The sequence below is a fragment of the Cryptomeria japonica genome, chromosome 11, assembly GCF_030272615.1.
Source record: "Cryptomeria japonica chromosome 11, Sugi_1.0, whole genome shotgun sequence".
NCBI classification, from domain to species: domain Eukaryota; kingdom Viridiplantae; phylum Streptophyta; class Pinopsida; order Cupressales; family Cupressaceae; genus Cryptomeria; species Cryptomeria japonica.
The window spans coordinates 194,746,443-194,768,278 of NC_081415.1; the positions used below are offsets into that span (position 1 = coordinate 194,746,443).

The following is a 21,836-nucleotide window of genomic DNA, read 5'->3' on the forward strand; positions in this document are numbered from 1 at the left end:
AACTGTTCATTGATTTTTATTTTTATCCATACATTTATAATTATATTAATAATAGTAATGAGCCATTCATTGATATATAATTAGATTAAGTCACACCACCAAAAGGAACTCATAATCGAAATGTAATGATAAACAACTTTATATTTAAGAGACATTTTTATTTTGATCTTATCAATTTTAATTTTAAAATTTAACTTGAACAATGATTTAGGGTAAAGGATAACTACAGGAAGACATTCCATGAACTCACATTTGGCTGTTTCACTTGCCCCGTTGTCGATATTAAAAATGACCTTGAAAGATCTATTCATGCTTTGATAAAAAGAAAAATTATTTCAAACTATTAATCCTTTAAGACAGTATATCATCTTTGAACTTATGATTAAAGCTTAACACTTAATAATAATAATTATTATTCACTCAATATTTGAAAAACTATCTACATCAACTTAGTAATTTAAGCTTTTGTAAAGATACCGAAGCTATGGTCCTTCTAGTTATCTATTATTATAGCTTCTTATTTAACTAGCTTGTGAATCCCCATCAAATCACATATTATATACTCCTAAACCATTTGTGGGTTTATCAGCTAAGGATAAAAGCAGATTGAAGAATTCAGTGACAACAATCACAGCATTTTTGCTTGCCAAGTTGAGGAAAATAGTAGCTTCATTTTCTGTACTTGATCCACCTGCCAGATCAGAGAGGGATCTGATTATTATAAATGGCTTCCCCATACTCAGGCTAACCTGCAAATCAAAGAGAAAGAAAAAACCATAAGATACTATGATCAGGTAACTATATAAATACATTACAAACCATTATAACATATATTATTACCAGTGCTACAGCTGCACTCTCCATATCGATGGGAGTGCAATCGAATTTTTCATGAAGAAAGTTTCTGTAAGCAGCATTATCAACAAAAATGCTGGCACTGCATCCTCTCTCCACTTTCACAATCTTTGGTGTGGTTGACAAGCAGGTTGTAGAGTTGATGCAGGACTCTAATGTTATATTCTGTTTATTGTTCCAGAGTTATAATACAAATACAAAGTTAATTAGAAACCATATGTATAACTTATTGTCTTGGCGAGTAAGGAATAACATAATATGATTGAATTACCTCTAGCTGGTCTGCAAGGTTATAATATGTTTCGGATACATTGACCCAAAACGCGTGTTCTCTAACTTCTGGAGTGCCACTCTCAGGGAAAATCTCGTCTGGGTTGTACCAAACATTATTTAAAAGATTATCAATGCCTTCTTCTGTACTGTAGTTGGCAAAATGAATATACCCAATATCACGAGTGTAGTCTCCATTGGATTCCAAGGGAAGTTCATCGTCCTCTCCTTGTCCATATCTCTGTTCAATAAAAGTAACATTTCAGTATAACCTAAGGTGGTCTAATGGTAAAGGAATTTTCACTTTATAAATAATAGAAATATATTTTTAAGCAAAAAGAATTTCATTTTTTTTTTTTGAAAAAAAAAAAAAAGGGATAAAATTTATTCAATCCAAATCAAGATACAAGGCAGAAGCCAAAGGCTCAGTAAAAAGGAGAACAACCAACAAACCAAACAACAACACTACATAGTCCTGTCTTCCAATAAAGCTCTCTCCAAAATCCCTCGATAATCAGAAGGTAACTCACCCCTACCACTGATATCCCAACCATCCCCTTTCTCCGAGGCCCACTTCGCCAAGCAGTCAGCCACGGTATTCCATTCTCTAGGGATGTGACAGAAAGAGACAGATTCCAAGGAGCTACAAACACTTAAAATCTGTCTGACCATCAAAGCTAAATGCCAACTAACACCATCCAACCTCTAGTTGTTCAACATATCCACAACAATCTGAGAGTCAGACTCACAGATAATCCTCCTCCAGCCAAGAGAGCAACCCCACTCAACAGTAGTCTTAATAGCCAGGGCCTCCATCTGGTTATTAGAGTAAAGCCCTTTGTAGACAGAGAAGCAAAAAACAACATCACCATCTTTACTTCTACCAATACCCCCAATACCAGCATGCCCAGGATTCCCCCGAGAAGATCCATCCGTATTAATCTTCAGGACCCCATTAGGAGGAGGTGCCCATCTCCCATCATGACAGACCCGTTTCTTGACACGACGGGGCATAATATTAGCAGAGCAACCCCTACTATTAACACCCAAGCTCAGATCTCGCACAACCGCAACATCCCCAGGATCAATACTTACGGACATATCACATTTAGCATGAATAGTCTCCTGAAGCCTACTCATAATCTTTGTCCACAGTTGACCACTATCCAATCTGGAATCACAAAAAACTCTACGGTTCCTTTCCAGCCAAAGGTTCCAAAGAATGAAACCAGGCCCAATGAACCAGGCCACCTGAAGAAAAGGAGTCTTTGTGGGAGGCCTTCCCAGACTCTCCCAAAACTCAATAAGAGAGGAAGCATGAATGCAACCATGATGCCAAGCCTCCCACCATCTGTGCCAAATCTCACAAGAGTAGGGGCAGTGGAAGAACAAGTGGGAAGAACATTTTTCACTGCTCAAACAAAGAACACAAATGGAAGGTCCCTGAAACCCCCTTTTACAAAGGTTCTCCCAAGTGAGACATTTCCTCTGGGCAACGAACCATAAAAAGAAGTTACACTTGGGCCAAGAAAAGTTGTTCCAGACCTTTCTCCACCAAGGCACCTCAACAGGACCATGTAAATTCCTATCAAGCACAGCATAGCCTTGAGCAACAGTATAATTACCTTTTGGGCTAGGACTCCAAGCCAATTTGTCCCTCTCCTTCAGAGAGCTGCAAAGCCTGCCCTCCAAGACCTTACACAAAGCTGCCCGATCCTCCTCAGAACCGCCCACAGGCCACTCTTGCAGATCCTTCCAGCAAGACATCTCCAGATGACCAATACGCTTAACAGTTTTAAAATGCTCCACCTTAATCCACCCAGCATCAGAGAACATCTGGAAAAGAGGCAGAAGCTGAGGGAAACTAGATAGGATGGGAGGGTGACCATCCCAAGAGTCCAACCAAAAAAGAGCATCAGATCCATTATTACAGATCCAGAAGAGACCATTCCTAACAAGCTGAGCTCCCTTCTTAAGAATATCCCATATGCAAGAACCTTTGCCCAACAGAGCAATCCGCGGCACTTCCTGACTCTCAACCCCAGGAACATACTTGAAAGAAAGAATCTTGGCCCACTCTTGATCCTGGTTGTTGCACCATCTCCAGTACAGCTTAGCCGCCAAAGCCGAAACCATAAGAGCCACAGACCTAAGGCCAAGGCCCCCAGCATGCTTCAGCCTACAGACAGACTCCGATTAGCCCCCTCCTTCTTAGGTATGAGAGCTAGAAAAGTAGAATTCAGAGACTTAAGCATTTGTTTGTTCCTAAGGGATTCCTGAACCACCTCAAGGAGATCAAACTTTATTATTTCCCAAAATTCCTGGAAGAACTCAATTGGAAACCCATCTGGGCCAGGAGCTTTGCCTTTTTTCATACTAAACACAACCTTCTCCAATTCAAGCAGTAGTATTGGACCCAAAAGAGCCTCATTCGTCTCATCTGAGACCAAGAAAGGAATAGAATCCAAGATAGCCCTCTCCTCCGATCTAGCAGCAATATCCTCCCTAGTAAAAAGATTAGAAAAATAGTTGACAGCTTCCCTCAAAATTTCACCACAGGACGAGAGTTGGGACCCATCACTCGAGACAAGCATGGAAAAGGAGCTCCCCTGCCTACAGGCCTTGACCGAATTATGGAAGAAAGATGTGTTCCTATCCCCCTCCTGAAGCCAATCAATACGAGATTTTTGCTTCCAGAAAATCTCCTCCTGAAGCTCCCACTCTTCTAAGCCCTTAAGGGCCAAGGACTCAGCATTCAAAAGGTCAGAGGACAACCCATGGTCTCGAATCTGACGAGTGACACTATCCAGCTTGGACTGAGCAGCAAGTTTCTGAGCATGCAGATTCCCAAAACATTGTTTATTCCACCTCTTAAGCCTATACTTCACATATTGGAGCCGTTTGCTAAAAGTGTACATGGCCCTCCCATGGGCAGGAAGCCCTTCGTACCACCAATCCAGCACCAGATCCCGAAGAGAGTGATCCCGTAACCACATCAACTGAAATTTGAAGGACGGATTTTTGGTGACCCCATAAGAGGAGACACAAAGCTTGATAGGCCAGTGATTAGATCCCCTCCAATCCAGGATATCAGAACTGGTAGTCCACCTGCTACTCATCCAATAATAGGAAACCAAAAATCTATCAAGCCGTTCTGAGATAGCCTCATCACCACATCGCCTATTATTCCAAGTAAAAGCTCCATTGATTGGCTTCACGTCAACAAGGTTAAGGAGACCAATATTATCTCTGAGCAAAAGAGAGGAAGTATCAAGCCTAGCTAACCCTCCCCATTTTTCATCCATACTAATAACAGCATTAAAGTCACCAGCCAAAATCCATGGGAGAAACGGGTCCAGAGAACGGACAAAATTGATATGATCCCAAAGGTGTGTCTTACCTAGAAGATCAGTAGGAGCATAAATATTGGAGAAAAGACATCTTTCGCCAGTTTTGAAAATGGAGGCAACCATAGAGATAGAAGACTGACTAGAGACCCACCATAAGGGGGAGACTTTCCTCGGGTTCCAAAAGCAAGCCACCCCCCCAGAACTGCCCAACGCCCCCACCCCCTGCCAGTAGCCTTGGGGCCAGATACGCAGAGCACAATTATTCAAACCATCCACTGTAAGCTTGGTTTCCTAAATGAATACCACATCTGGAGCCTGAGACTCGATTAATCTGCGAATAGCCTTTTGTCTGGGGATGTTGTTCAACCCCCTTACATTCCAAGATAAAACTATCATTTAGGGGGGTGGGAGAAGTGGGAATCAATGGGTTTCACAGACCCAGACTCAACCAAAGTATCCCCCATAATCTTGACCTTCTCTTGATCAGTCTTCCTTCCACTCCTTGACTGTTTATCTAGAGGCCCCTTTTTAAAATATTTTTGATGCAAGCCTAAGGCAGGAGGAGCCTTAGCACCCTTCACAGGATCCGCGGATGCCTTCAAAACTTCCGGACAAGGAGCCAAGCTAGCATTACCCACCGTAATCTGTGACTCCTAGAGGCCACCAATATTCTGAACATGAGAGAGCAAGTCCAAAGCTGGTTGACAAACCTGTTGAACCCCTGACGATAGAATCGGCTCCTCCTTCCTTGCAACCACCTCTTGATTCTCTACTTGACCCTTAACCCCAGAAGAAAGCTCAGTTGGAATACCATCTTCTTGGACTACGCTATCCAGAACCTCAAACCTGTTAAATGTGTCATCATTCTGTCAGTCCATCCAAGGTCTCTTCTTGCCTTTGCCTTTGTTACAAGATTTAACCGGGGTAAATCCCTCCTTATCAATAGGCCCATCAGACACTGGAGCTTTCCCCTTGTTCAACCTAGGAGGTTCAGAGGCAGGCAAGGGGGAAGAATTCAATCTGGGGCATCTGCGATGAAGATGACCATATTCATGGCAAATTTTGCATCTGAATGGGAGGGTTTCGTAATCTAGCTGCTGAATCCAGGAGGAAGAACCCATGCAAATTTCCATAGAGTCTGGTAATGGATTATTCAAATCAACTTCAACACAAATGCGAGCAAAGGAGATTACCTTATGATCTTGAGTCTGTGAAGCCGATCCAACAGGTTTCCCAAGAAGTAAAGAGATTGAGTGGAGGATATCTTCCCTCCAAAATTCCAACGGAAGCCTCGGCAAACGAACCCACACAGGCACCCACGACGGGATCTCTTCCGCAGAGTTGAAGCCCATATGCCAAGGCTTGATAAAGAGCCCAACTTGGTTAAAGAAATAAGGGCCACCCTCAAAAGCCCTATTCCTGTCTGCTATGCTTGAAAAAATAACCAGGAAGTAGTTATTAGCCGCTAAAAGAATCTCCATATCTCCTTCAGGGTTCCAAACCCGACGTGCCCAGGACTCCAACACAGGAAGAGAGAGACGAAGGCCCAAAAATTTGCATATAAGAGCATGCTTGCCCCAGTAATCAACATCTTCTAAAACCTGCTCAGGTTGAATAACCAAAACTGGTCTATCTTCCGATCTCTCCAAACATCCATTAACTTTTTTAATTCGAAAAGACCCTTTTGACGAGGAGGTACCCTCCCCAGAAGGGGGAAACTCAGTCCGATCCTTGTTACTGGCATGCATCAAAGAGGATGGATCTACCATCTCCAAATCTAGGGAAGAAGCAAGGCCCTGATTCTCCATGGAAAAAAGAGCCCAAGAACCTAACAAAATAAGGAAAGAGGCAAGGCAGTCGGCCCAAATGCCCAAGCGACCTCGAGCCCCCCGTCCAAGAGACCCTCGCACCAGACGGCGGCCAGAAAAACGCCCAGTCGTAGAAGAGAGGAGATCAAACCCCTGTCCAACCCCCTCCAGACCCCTGCGAACACAGAAAACCCCCCCCGCGAGCAGAAAGTAGCCACCGGCGCGCGCAGAATGCAGGCAAAACAAGCTAGGGCACGCGGGCCCTAGCTCGCACCAGAGCTCCGCGAAACGCCATCCCAGCAAAAAGAATTTCATTAATATGGGTAATGGAGCAGTATTTTCTTTTAGGAAAATTCATTTAAATTAGAAAATTTATAGTAAAAGATTTTACTATTATAAAAATTTAGTCATTCTTTAATACAGTAATGAATTATATGAAAATTCAGCTGGTTTTCTATACAGTAATGAATCTCTCTTTTATTTCAGAATTAAGCACATGGCAATAAATAATCATATGGAAAACAATTTTATATATTACATGAATTCATACTATACAAGCATAAATTCTTTAAAAAATAAACAATTCTGTAAAATATTCCTAAAAAAAATTCCAAAATAGAATGCATCATGAGGTTGATCCCATTCAGACTATTGACCTCATTTAGATTAGAGATATAAAGCATACAACACTGATCCAGCATATATTAGTACATATCATTTAAATAGATACATAAAATAAACAACTTGGAAGTAAGATTATATTCAAGGTACATATAGAAATGAAAGAATCAATATCTAGTGAGATGTATGAAGCAAAATTCTAATTTGTATCCTTGTAATTTTTTGATATCCACCATTTTGATATATAAGATAAATATAAATCTAAAAAAATTACATTTTATAATTAGAAAAATAAAATATTGAACATTTATCACTAATATTGAACATTTATCACTAATATTATGCACCTATTTTAAATCAGTTTTTTTATTTATAAAAATACAGCTATTTATCATCCTACTAATTCGATGAGATATATTTCTATTACCCAGATGAAAATATATTAAAAATTGTATGAAATTTAATATAACCTGCCAATTCCATAGGCCAGTATGAGCCCATTGCAGTGGAATAGTAACATCACCAATATGATGGTCAGAGTTTCCATTTCCAGCAATTCCATAGTGCACAACTCCATTTATGTTGAAGAAACTAAAGAGAAGCTGGGTGGTTATTGCTGCATTCATCTGTACATCCAAATACCAACATTAGTGGGCTATGTGCTGTCAGTTGGAGTTACTTAAGGCCTGCTACTCTTATTGATAACTCTAAGATTCCTTATCCTTTGGTTAAAGGATAAGGACTGATTTTATTTTATCAATTAGCTTACATTTAAACATTAAATAGATGATCTCCATCGCTATACAAAGCTAAGAAGAGAAAACACTATATTTCAAACAACATTTATCTGAAACTTTTCAGATTGGCAGTATAAACTTTTATCAAGAATCAAGAATAAAATCTTATTTTCTTTTACCATAAGATGTTTAAATGACCTTTATATTTCTGGGTTTTACTTTTTATATATATATATAAAAGCTAAACAGAGAAAAATTCAATTTCTAACATTTCCAGTCCTCATTATCTTTTTGGGCACATGACATAACCCATTAAACATCAGACTTTTTCAATGCAATTACCATTCCCATCCCTGTCATGACGACAATGACCTTCTGATCTGCAATAGCTCCTACATGGAATCTCCTTCCTGCAGAGCAACAAGTGTAGATGTAATAAAGTTTTATATAAGTCTAAAAATAGTTCCATGTAAGAAAGAGCAGGCAAGAAAATTACCAGAAAGATCTACGTAGGAAACGTTTTCATTGACTATAAAATTTGGGTGTTGTAGTAGGGGCTCCATTTCAAAAGTGTTGGGAACAACCAAGCCCATGTAAGGGCCATCACTGTTAATTATATTAACATGGCCAAGAACCTTTGCCGAATGCTCTGCATTACATACAATGGCCATGAAAATTAGCAGGAGCACTTGAATATGCACCAACTTCAGAGCCATACTGAAATCACAAAGCAAACTCGTGATTCAAAGAGAGATTTGGGGTGTGGGTAGTAGAAGGTATGAAGGGCTTTTATTAAACTATCCAGAATTAGGTGTTATTTGGGGTGGGTAGTTGTCCCCACTTTGAAATGTGATATATTTGAAGATTTATTTTACTTTAATACAAAAATAAACTAATACGTCAAATGAAAATAAAATATAATGTTTTTAATCTAAAACATTAAAAATTTATGTATTTATGTATGTATATAAGGATAAAATAAGCAGAATTTGGTTAGGTTTCTCACAAAGGTTCAATTTTTGGTTTTGAAATTAAGTTAGGTTTCCAATTAGTTTTGTACCCTAAAAACTAATACATTTAAATATTTAAATGTAGTTTAGAGGTTCAACAAGAGTTTGATCCAAAAAAAATTTGAGCTGATGCAATCTCTAGTTTAGTGTGTTTTAGGTTTTTGCTATTTCTATTTTTTTTTGTGTGTGTGGGCTTGACCCTTGTTTCTGAAGTTGTTTTGTCGTTGGTTCTGGACTGGATAGCGCTTTTTTTTTGTATTGCTCTTTGACCCGTTTATAATAATAAAAAACTTCAAATTAATAGTGTAGATAAATTTCAATTATTAAAAAATTGTTACATGCATCTTCTTAAACAATATTTTAGCTACTAAAAATTTCAACATCTCTCCTCTCTTCAATTACAACATCTTATGATTAATAACATGCTCCATTTGTTTTAATATGCATGACTCAAAAATCTTAGAAGATGTTCCATTTTAATTTACAAATTTTTTCTTTTAAAAGAAAAGTGAAAAGAGATCCAAATCAAAAAATATATAAAAAAATATTTCAATTAGCTGATCACAATTAGTTAGAGTGATGATTTGTTCATTGGTTACCAATTATTTATTATTTGATCCATGAGCTGCTAGCCCAGCCAGGGCCTTCATGAATTAAAGTGAAAAGAGATCAAATCAAAATATATATATATATATATATATATAAAAGATAATTCAGGAGCCAAGGACTGAGGGTATCCATTCCCTCAAATTCGCTTAGGGCAAGCCATTCAACTTCACGAGTAGACCAAGGGCCCATTGACTTTCACTAATTTTCAAATTATAAACATTTTACAAATTAAAAATTTTAACATTTATCTTCCCACTTAAAAACACATTAATATAAATCCTTCACAATTCAGATAAAACACATTTTTGTGAATTCTTCAATGTTTAAACATGCATTTCCCCTTCTCAAATTAGGTTTTTTTAAAAACCGAAAAGCCCACCTTATGTACAGTACCAAATGTCGATTCAATGGAATTATAAAATCTGTGTTAGTTCTCCTTGAAAAATTCATTGCCGCTGTTCTTATCCAAAAGAGAAAAACATGTAATGCATGGAACCATCTTCAGTCGCTTACGTTAATAACAAAGAAGAAAGGATTGATAAGATTATCTTATTAAAAATAGAATAGAATTGGACAAGTTGAACTGCAAAAGATTCACCAAATTTCTTTCAACAGTGGAGGAATGCCCTTTCAATTTGATATTTTGAACCCGATCTAATTGTTTTTTCAAAAACTGGTTGTTTTATTTATTTGTCGCCAAGTAGTTTAAGGCCATTAATGTCAGTAGTCGTAGCCTGCAAATTGATAATAAACACAGTATTATTGGCACTAAGATATAGATCTTGCAAGTTGAAAAATATTGGGTTTGTGTGATATGAACAATATTGTCCTCGATAATGATAATGATTAGGAGTCTATTCAACTCTTGTTTCTTATAATAAAAAATTTCAACTTGCATGGCAAATAACATTTGTCTACAACTAAAATTATTGATAATTCCTTGAAAGATGAATGAGAACTACTGAATATTATTTTATTGATTATAAAATTTATGAACATCACATAATGGACACATGTGAAAAAGATATAAAGTATTGAAAGTGAACAATAAAAAATATAATATAAAGTAGTCCAGATGATTGATTAATATCTATGATTTCTATTGATTCTTTGTATAATAGGTAATAGATAAACTTAACTTGCAATGGAAGGTAAAACAAGTTTAATACATTTAAATATTGTGGAAATGAGAAAAAGATAAATATCTGAGTATCTTCACAATACCATTTCAAAGGGACAACCTCTAATAGAACCTACACTCAAATTAAAAATATGTCAAGATATCTTTGAATTAATTAATCACAAGAATATGTAGAATATAGCTAAAGACAATTGTTACCATCTTATGCATGTGAGATAATTATTTTATATTGACAATTTGTGAGATAACTTACAACATATATGTATCCTTTTATTAAAATGACTTAAGTGTGATTTACAAAGTACATGTTCTAAGTAATACTAGTTGGCATGAAGTAGAAAGAATGACATAACACAAACTCCATTGCTAGTCTATAAGGTCAAGTAGATTTAATGTTTTAAAACATGATAAACCTAATATTGTTTCTACCTATCATGGGAGCCTTATCTTTTTCTCCTGGCTCCCTCCTTTTTATTTATATCTTTTGCATTATCTATTTGGAATTATCTAGATCCATCATCCTCTATCTTGGAGAAAAACTCATCCTCCATTAGTTCACTACTCCTTTATTATCTTGTCACTTAAACATATCCTTATAAGGATGTAATTTATATTAAGGATCAATAATAATGAAATAGGAATAATTTTGTAACCTCTTTCTCATACTCTCAACCTACTCCATAGATATCTAGATTAGTGTTTCTTTTATTATAACAATTTGTTTGCAAATGTCATTCATAGTACAAAGAACACTAAATATATAGTATCATTCTCTAGAAGATGCCATATATACTATTATGGAAATCCTAGATGAATTAGAATAGGAATGCACCTTACCAACATGGAATCAAAGAGTAGCCTATATTTATGAATTCACCTATGGCTGAAATAAAAGAAAAAATACTTGGAACATTTTCGTGATGGTACTTTCTCCCACCCAAATTACATTCTAGCAACATGCTCACCCTTTAGTTCCTATATTAATCCATGATCTTTTCTATTATGGATGGGTAATATCTAACTTGGACATGCTAGAAAATAAAACAAAATAAGTAATAATAATATCATTCTTATTTCATAGATTTATATATATTGGTTCTCAATGTTTTATGTTCCTTAAATCTTAAAGAAAATAAACAACTAAGCCTTAGGGGATGCAAACTTAGGATGACTAACTTGAAACTTATGATTAGATAAGGATATGCAAGAGCCAATGTATGATATTAGGTAGATCTGCTTATTTAAGATGTGTTGAATCAAGGAAGGGTGTTCCTAAGATTTATTTATAAAAAAATATAAACAAAATATATTCAAATATGATAATTTTAAATATAACCTATACCCTAAGCATTGCTGTAGAACTCCTAATCTTATCATTGAACCTCAAATTGTTAGTTTATAATAATTAAGAATATACATCTTCACCTAAAGAAAAATACAAAGATAAATTAAAATAAAATATAACTTATATATCCCTAATATTTTTGACAATTCCAAATTATACTTCATACGTACTTGTGGGACAAACTCCTATGAACACTCCTCTTGGATATAATTGGAAACAACTTCTAATATTTCTATTGTTTAAGAAATGAGCTATATAGCAAGGTAAAGAGTATTCACACTAAACGGTGTTGCGTATTACATTAGTTTTAAGATAGTTTAGATAGTTTAATAAATAAATGGGAAGTTACTTCTTGTAGAGCAGTTGTGAATAATTTGATGGCTTTATAACGCCATTGTTAAGCAATGTAAATCGATCATGTTACATTGGAATGAATCAATATATCATTTCTGAAATTTGATACTCATCATGTAAATCTGTAATCATTTGATTGTGCTTATTGTTTCTTCATTTGGTATCAGAGCATCAACTAGTTCTGTTGTTGTGCGATGAAGAACTTTGAAGTGCTGATTTGTTGACTGACAGTCAGTTGCAAAGGATTTGTTTAGCAGCAATGAAAAGTGTGCAAATTTGCTGCACATGATCATTCACGTCGAAGAAGCGACATTTGATTCTCGATAGAAGACCTTGTGAAGAGGTGGTCTATTCCAGTTGCTGGAGAGAAACACTAAACTTCGTGTATCTACCCAATGAGCAGTAGAAAAGCCCATCAAATTCCTGCATGCTCCGATCTCCTCTTGTAAATTGATGATGTGAAACTCAACAATACAAGCATGGAGAAGCAAGGAACGTGAGTGTAAGATCTGCAGAGTCACACCAGAAAAGAGGTATCAGACTGTAGACATATAGGAAATGCACTCACATTGAGGGACAGATTCCTTTTCCTCTAGAGTTTTTAGCCGCTTTTGTGTTATTCTGAAAATGTTTCTGTGCTTGCAAGTGCAAATGCCAGTCTATGAAGGACGCATTTATTTTTTATGGAAAAGCATTTGAAGGAAAGAAGAATATGGGAGGAGTGTTGCGATAAATAAAGAGCTTGATTACGAGGAACAACATAGTGGAAGATGTATAGACTGTGATTAGCGCTCCAATTTTAATGTTGGCTGCCATTGTCGTGAGAGTAATACGCAACTATTTCTTGGACGTACACGTTAGAAATCTGTAGTTTGGAGGGGACATTTCTAAAGGTATGTCTGAATTAATCTTTGCATAGAGAAGAAGAAATGAATGACATATTTTGGCGGAATATTGGTTCAACCTAACTTCTTGTTGGAGATAGTTATTTTGTTAAAAGGTGTCGGCCTTATTTTTGTAATTGGAGAAACGAGGAGAGTAAGAGCTTAATTTGGATTACATGTCAAAATTTGAGGGGATTTAAGTTTGCATAAGAAATTATTTGTAAGGGGTTATCATCAGGTGAAATCAATACTTTTACATATGATCATATATTTCATGGCTAAGACCATTACAGATATATTTGACGTTTCTTCCAAAAACATACGTGTAATATCAAATGGATAGAGTGTAACAAAGTCTTATCGGAGGTTGGAGACAATGGAGGTAGGAGGTCTTTTATCATCTCAAGCTAGCTTCTCGCTTAGGGATGATTAACTGCATGATAAGCATCCTTTATATTTTTGTCTTTGAAGAAAAGACGGGGCTTGACATTATGTGTCTTTGAAGAAAAGAGGGGGCCTGGCATTATGTGTCCCTTCAAGGAGCAAGGGGGAGAAAGATTTCTTGTGGGTGCACTTGGTGTATTCACATGTGGTCAATAGATTTGTTGATCACTTAAGGAGGCATTAGACACACTCAAAAGAGATGTGGTCTTTCGAAGGAAATGTGTCTCATGTGAAAATGTTTGGTTGGTGATTTGTGTAGTAGAAGAGGGAGGAGATGGAATATAATAGATCTAACATTGAAATACCAAGATTTTGATGAGATTCTAGACTCCTTTTGATAGGGGTTTTGTCCTTCCTAAATTGAATTGAATTGAATTGTTGAATATTAGGGCAAGATAGTGAACTATTGAAGTAATATGATAGAAATGATAAGATTCAGATTTTGTGTGAAGCCACTAGCCTATATATGAGAAAAATAATATATTTCGGCTATGTTACCAAAAATTCGGGCTGATTTTTTTGAACCATGTAGTAGCAATTCGCCATGGTCCTCCAAATTTATCATTGTTGGAAGCTGAACATGTTCATCTCTATGAATTATATTGATCCTCCTGATTATAGCTCATACAAGTTCCTTCACATAAAGAAAAGGGGACATATGTTGGGAATGGGGGTTTGCCTTAGGTCAAACCCTGGTTTTGGAATTAACCATGAAATTGAATTGATAAATGTAAATGAAAGACTATAGTAAAATGCTTTCTTTTTGAGGGAAAGGCTGAAAATCCTTGAAACACTAATGATATACCTTAATGAAGCTTTGTATCTCTCCACTAGGTAATTAGGGTTTCATGTAGGTTGTCTTCAAAAAACATAGATCATGAATGTCATTTGCAATGCTTGAATCTTGACTTCACTTCTACTCCAATGCTTGATGAAAGACTATTTGCTTACTCACTTCAATTTAGGATCTCAATTTTACCTTTTTGACTTGATTAGGAATTAAATTAGGGTTAAAATGAGAGAGGTAGACTTCGTTTTATACATGTTTGTCAAAAAATCAAATTGAATTTCCACAACAGGGTGACATGGGGTTAGTTTTCTCGCTCACCAAAAATGACTATTAGAGGGGGGCAATTTGGGGCTTATTTAAGAAGTCCATGGCATATACACCTTGGTCCTAATTTAGGACCAAGGCATGGTACATCTTGGTCTTGATTTGGAACCAAGACATGGTATATCTTGGTCTTGGAAATCAAGACTCCAAACTAGGGGCTAAGCTAGAAAATTGATGAAAATAAGAAGTAGATGGGTGGTGTGAGTAGAATTAGTATTGCAATAAGGCCTTAGAAGACAAAACACCAAAGTGAGGCATAAGTAAGGACAAAATTGTAAGCAAGTACAATTTAGGATGCTACATTTAGCCCCAACTTTAGCGAGAGTATGAGACTTAGCATACTCATGGTAAAGTACAAAGGTTTGTATTGAAAACTTTCATGAAGATATAAAAGAGACAAGATGTGTCAAGCCCCCAACAACTTTAGAATCTTAGTACCTAATATCAAGACAAAAGAGACATTATAGGAAAGGGTAAAGAAAGAGAGGACATGACTACTAGCCTAATAAGGTTTGCTTACTTTGAGTCATGAAAACCAAATTTAAATGCAAAAAGATCAGTTTGCAAAGTAATTTGAGTATTAAAACATGTCATGGGATGTGGATAAAGAGTAATATTGAGATAAGTGTATGCCCCCACATTTAAGTGACTACATACGTATTATTGGGAGCAACTCCTATAAGGTAGCATATATCTACAAAACAAGTACATTGCCACAATGAGATGCCCCAAGAAAGGAAAAATCATTCATTTTTATGGAAAAGCATTTGAAGGAAAGAGGAATATGGGAGGTCTGCTGTGATAAATAAAGAGATTGATTACAAGAAATGACATAGTGTAAGATGTATAGACTATGATTAGAGCTCCAATTTTAATGTTGGATGCCACTGTCGTCAAAGTAGTACGCAACTATTTCTTGGACATAAGTGAACAATAATTTCTTTGATACACGTTAGAAATTTGAAGTCTAGAGGTCACATTTCTAAAGGTATGCTTGAATTATTCTTTGCAAAAAGAAGAAAAAAATGAATGACATATTTTGCTCGAATCTTGGTTTAACCTAAATTCTAGTTAGAGATAGTTATTTTGTGAAAAGGCGTGGGCTTTATTTTTGCAATTGGAGAAATAAGGAGAGTAAGAGCTTAATTTAGATTACATGTCAAAATTTGAGGGGATTTAAATTTGTATAGGAAATTATTTGTAAGGGGTTATCATTAGTTGAAATCAATATTTTTATATATGATCATATATTTCATGGCTAAGACCATTCTAGATATATTTGACATTTATTTCAAAAAATATATGTGTGATGTCAAATGGATAGAGTGTAACGAAGTCTTATCAAAGGTTGAGATAATGGAGGTAGGAGGTCTTTTATCATCCCAAGTTAGGTTCTCACTTACGGATGATTGACTATATGAGAAACATCTTTTTTATATTTTTCTTTGAAAAAAAGAGGGGCCTTGACATTATGTTTCTTTGAAGAAAAGAGGAGGTTGGCTTTTCACGTCCCTTCAAGGAGCAAGGTGGGGGCAAGATTTCTGGTGGGTGCACTTGGTGTATTCACAATTGGTTGATGATATGTTAAGCACTTAAGGAGGCATTAGACACCCTCAAAGGAGATGTGGATTTTTAGAGGTAATGTGTCTCATGTGCAAATGTTTGGTTGACTATTTGTGTAATAGAAGAGGGATTGTTTGCAGAGCACTCGAGGATATGTTAGACACACTCGGAAGAGATGTGTACTTTCAAAGAAAAGGCATCTCATATGTAGCACTAGAGGAGGCATTAGTCACACTCGAAGGAGATGTGAAATTTCAGAGAAAATGTGTCTCATTGTGCATGGAGGATGGGTACACTTTTATGTTCTCTCATGTTGTGCAAATAGTTGTAGGTTCTATAGTTAGGAGATCCACTGATGTAGTCACTTCAGTGTTTCTTGGGTGATCAAGGAGGATTGGTGAAGGCACTTCATCAAATTCTCGAGAAGGGTTTGGTTCAAAACCCTTGCAATGTTCAGCTCTTGTTTGGATTAATGTAATAAGGGGGTAATGTTTACATATTACATTAGTTTTAAGATAGTTTAGATAGTGTAATAAATATATAGTTAGTTTCTGATAGTTAGTCAATGGGAATTTGTTTCCCATAGAGTGGCTATGAATAATTTGATGGGTGTATAAAGCGACCTTTAAGCAATGTAAGGAGATCATGATACATTAGAATGAATCAATATATCATTTATGTAATTTGATACTCATCATGTAAATCTACAATCATTTGATTATGCTTATTGTTTCTTCAAAAGGTACTAAATTTATATGTATTAATTTCATATGTATGACAATCCGATGATTAATTTGTATGTTCAATTAAATTTTTGCCTTATTTTGTAGAATTTACAAATTTGAGTCTTGAAAATAAAAAGTAAATTAACCTATATTCAATGATATGTAATATATAAAGATGGAATTTCAATAAGGAAATAGCTTGCATCCACATAAATAATCTAGGGTAAATAGACATGGAACATTAAAGTTATAAAATTAGCCATCAAGTAAAAAACACATATTTTAACAATCTACTAGGAAACAAGTAAGTTTCTTATTTTATAAGGAAAATAAAATTTTAAAAAAGCTTGAAATATTGTACAACCTCTAGTTAATTAAATATAACCTAATAATAAAATGAACAAGTATAATTAGGGGAGAAAATATCACTCTGAAAAGCATACCTAAAACCTATGGACATACTCACAACCCTAATTAGCTACACATTGACTAATTTTCCTTCAATGAAGTACAATATTGAGTCATAGAATAGAATGATTAAATATAGCCCAATACTCAAATGAACAAGTATAATTACAAGAAAAAATAATACTCCCAAAAGGATACCTAAAACCTATGGAGATACTCAAATCCCTAATTAGCTACACATTGACTACTTTTCCTTCAATCAAGTACAATATTGAATTATAGAATGGAATAAAATTCAAGCTTGAAAATGCCTAAAAAATATTATACAACCAAACTAACACATTTGTATCATATTGTAATGGTGAAAATTATGGTTAGGGTTAAATTAAGATAATAAAACCTCTAAGTGACCTAATTAACCATCACATTGGTGAGGAGATGGAATATAATAGATCTAGCCTTGAAAGACCAAGATTTTGATCAGATTCTATGCTCCTTTTGATAGGGGCTTTTTCCTTCCTAAATTGAATTGAATTGAATTGTTGAATATTAGGGTAAGATAGTGAACTATTGAAGTAATATGAGGAAAAAGGTAAGCTTCAGATGTCATGTGAAGCCGACAACCTATGTATATGAGAAAAATAATATGTTTCGACTATGTTCCCAAAAATTTGTGTTGATTTTTCTGAACAAGGTAGTATCAATTTACCATGGTCCTCCAAATTTATCATTGTTGAAAGATGAACCTATTCATCTCTATTAATTCTATTGATCCTCTTGATTACAACTCTATACATTTTCCTTCACATAGAGAAAAGGGGACATATGTTGGGATTGGGGTTCGCCTTAGGTCAACCATTGGTTTTGGAATTAACCATTATATTGAATTGATAAATATAAATAAAATACTATAGTAAAATGCTTTCCTTTAGAGGGAAAGGCTGAAAATGCTCAAAACACTAATGATATACCTTAATGAAGTTTTGTTTGACTCCACCAGGTAATTAGGGTTTCATGTAGGTTGTCTTCATAAAACATAGATCATGAATGTCATCTCCAATGCTTTAATCTTGGCTTCAATTTTTCTCTAATGCTTGATGAAAAATTTATTGCTTTCTCACTTCAATTTAGGATCTCAATTTTACCTTTTTGAATTGATTAGGAATTGAATTAGGGTTAAAATGAAAGGGGCAGACCTCATTTTATACTTTCTTGTCAAAAAATCAAATTGAATTTCCATAATAGGGTGACATGGGGCTAGATTTATCACTCACCAAAGATGGCCGTTAGAGGAAACCAATTTGGGGCTTATTTAAGAGGCTCGGGGAATATATGCCTTGCTCCTATTTTAGGACTAGGATGTGGTACATCTTGGTCTTAGAAATAAAGACTCCAAACTAGGGGCTAAGCTAGGAAATTGATGAAAATGTGAAGTAGATGGGTGGTGTGAGCAGAATCACTATTGAAAAAAGGCCTTGGAAGACAAAACACCAAAGCGAGGAAAAAATTGTAGGTGAGTACAATTTAGGATGCTACATTTAGCCCCAACTTTAGCGATATTATAAGACATAGCATAGTCATGGTAAAGTACAAATGTTTGTATTGAAAACTTTGACCAAGATATCAAAGAGACAAGATGTGCCAAGCCCCCTATGCCTTTAGAATCTTACTACCCCAATATCAAGACAAAATGGACATTATAGGAAAGGGGAAAGGAAGAGAGGACATGACTAATAGCCTAGTAAGTTTTTCTTATTATGTGTCATGAAAAACAAAAAATACCAAATTACAAAGCAAAAGGATCAGTTTGCAAGTAATTTAAGTATTGAAACATTTCATGGTGTGTGCATAAAGTGTAATATTGAGGAGAGTGTATGGCCCCACATCTAATCAATTGTATATGTATTCATACTATACGAGCATAAATTCTTTAAAAAATAAACAATTCTGTAAAATATTCCTAAAAAAATTCCAAAATAGAATGCATCATGAGGTTGATCCCATTCAGACTATTGACCTCATTTAGATTAGAGATATAAAGTATACAACACTGATCCAGCATATATTAATACATATCATTTAAATAGATATATAAAATAAACCACTTGGAAGTAAGATTATATTCAACATACATATAGAAATGAAAGAATCAATATCTAGTGAGATGTATGAAGCAAAATTCTAATTTGTATCCTTGTAATTTTTTGATATCCACCATTTTGATATATAAGATAAATATAAATCTAAAAAAATTAAATTTTATTATTAGAAAAATAAAATATTGAACATTTATCACTAATATATGAAATCTAAGATCAAAAAACCAAACAAATATTATTATTTAAGAAAAAACTCATCAATAAATATAAAATCCCAATTTGGTCTATGCATATATCAACACACCAAAGCTATCCTATTATGCACCTATTTTAAATCAGTTTTTTTTTTATAAAAATACAGCTATTTATCATCCTACTAATTCGATAAGATATATTTCTATTACCAAGATGAAAATATATTAAAAATTGTATGAAATTTAATATAACCTGCCAATTCCATAGGCCAGTATGAGCCCATTGCAGTGGAATAGTAACATCACCAATATGATGGTCAGAGTTTCCATTTCCAGCAATTCCATAGTGCACAACTCCATTTATGTTGAAGAAACTAAAGAGAAGCTGGGTGGTTATTGCTGCATTCATCTGTACATCCAAATACCAACATTAGTGGGCTGTGTGCTGTGAGTTGGAGTTACTTAAGGCCTGCTACTCTTATTGATAATTCGAAAATTGCTTTGATTAAAGGATAAGGACTGATTTTATTTTACCAATTAGCTTACATTTAAACATTAACTAGATGATCTCCATCGCTATGCAAAGCTTAGAAGAGAAAAACCTATTTTTCAGATTGGCAATATAAACTTTTATCAAGAATCAACAATAAAATCTTATTTTCTTTTGCCATAAGATGTTTAAATGACCTTTATATTTGTGGGTTTTACTTTATATATATATATAAAAAGCTAAATTCAATTCCTAACATTTCCAGTCCTCATTATCTTTTTGGGCACATGACATAACCCATTAAACATCAGACTTTTTCAATGCAATTACCATTCCCATCCCTTTCATGACGACAATGACCTTCTGATCTGCAATAGCTCCTACATGGAATGTCCTTCCTGCAGAGCAACAAGTGTAGATGTAATAAAGTTTTATATAAGTCTAAAAATAGTTCCATGTAAGAAAGAGCAGGCAAGAAAATTACCAGAAAGATCTACGTAGGAGACGTTTTCATTGACTATAAAATTTGGGGGTTGTAGTAGGGGCTCCATTTCAAAAGTATTGGGAACAACCAAGCCCATGTAAGGGCCATCACTGTTAATTATATTAACATGGCCAAGAACCTTTGCCGAGTGCTCTGCATTACATACAATGGCCATGAAAATTAGCAGGAGCACTTGAATATGCACCAACTTCAGAGCCATACTGAAATCACAAAGCAAACTCGTGATTCAAAGAGAGATTTGGGGTGTGGGTAGTAGAAGGTATGAAGGGCTTTTATTAAACTACCTAGAATTAGGTGTTATTTGGGGTGGGTAGTTGTCCCCACTTTGAAATGTGATATATTTGAAGATTTATTTTACTTTAATTTTTTAAAAAGTTTTATAAAAAAAAAACTAATATGTCAAATGAAAATAAAATATAATATTTTTTATCCAAAACATTAAAAATTTATGTATTTATGTATGTATATAAGGATAAAATAATTGATTGTAGAATTTGGTTAGGTTTCTCACAAAGGTTCAATTTTTGGTTTTGAAATTAAGTTAGGTTTCCAATTAGTTTTGTACCCATTGTCTTCTCTCTCTGATCAGCTAGTATAGAAAGTCATTTATGATTTTTTTTTAAAAATATAATATATATATATAAAAGCTATTGTTCTTTTATCTTCAAAAAATAAAAAATAATAATTTTGAAGTAAAATAAATTCTTATAAGTAAATAAATAACTTCAAATTAATAATGTAAAGATTTTGATTTTGAAAGTCTCCTAAATAGCTATGTCACAAGCGAGGAAAATTGTTTTCTTTGGGTCAGTAAGGAGATTAATATGTTGAAGGATGGAATTAAGGGCATCATTGATATTTTTACTGAGAAGTCTATGCCAATATAAATGGCAAACTTCTTGAATTGGTCAGTAGGAAATAAGTTTGGAAGAGATTAAGGACAACCTGAAGAATTTGGTTGATATTAGCAGGGAATCCATGAATAACAACGAGCCAAACTTGCAAGGTAGGGGACTTCATACCACTACCAGCCCCTATATGAGGACAAGAAGAAGATTACCTCCAGGTTCATCATGGATGAGCTTGAGGAAATCAACAAGAGTATGATCCAAAATTTTTTTGCACTGATGCAATCTCTAGTTTAGTGTGTTTTAGGTTTTAGCTATTTCTATTTTTTTTTGTGTGTGTGGGCTTGACCCCTGTTTCTGTAGTTGTTTTGTCATTGATTCTGGACTGGATACATTTTTTTTTTGTATTGCTCTTTGACCCATTTATCATAATAAAAAACTTCAAATTAATAATGTAGATGA

General features: G+C 34.9%; 2 protein-coding genes across 2 annotated transcripts; both read right to left on the reverse strand.

Annotated features, from left to right (window-relative positions):
* Positions 1–548: 548 nt before the first annotated feature.
* On the reverse strand, positions 549–8,258 carry LOC131044015 (bark storage protein A-like). The gene is made up of 6 exons (XM_057977279.1): positions 8,138–8,258; positions 7,984–8,051; positions 7,375–7,530; positions 1,127–1,366; positions 841–1,020; positions 549–749 (listed from the first exon to the last, which is right to left on the reverse strand). Exons 1-6 carry the CDS (start codon positions 8,232–8,234, stop codon positions 549–551), a joined length of 942 nt encoding a protein of 313 aa, XP_057833262.1. The 5' UTR covers positions 8,235–8,258.
* Positions 8,259–9,946: 1,688 nt separating this feature from the next.
* On the reverse strand, positions 9,947–20,725 carry LOC131044014 (bark storage protein A-like). The gene is made up of 4 exons (XM_059214497.1): positions 20,506–20,725; positions 20,352–20,419; positions 19,785–19,940; positions 9,947–9,994 (listed from the first exon to the last, which is right to left on the reverse strand). The coding sequence occupies exons 1-4, from the start codon at positions 20,723–20,725 to the stop codon at positions 9,947–9,949; spliced, it is 492 nt and encodes a 163-aa protein (XP_059070480.1).
* Between the last annotated feature and the right edge of the window lie 1,111 nt (positions 20,726–21,836).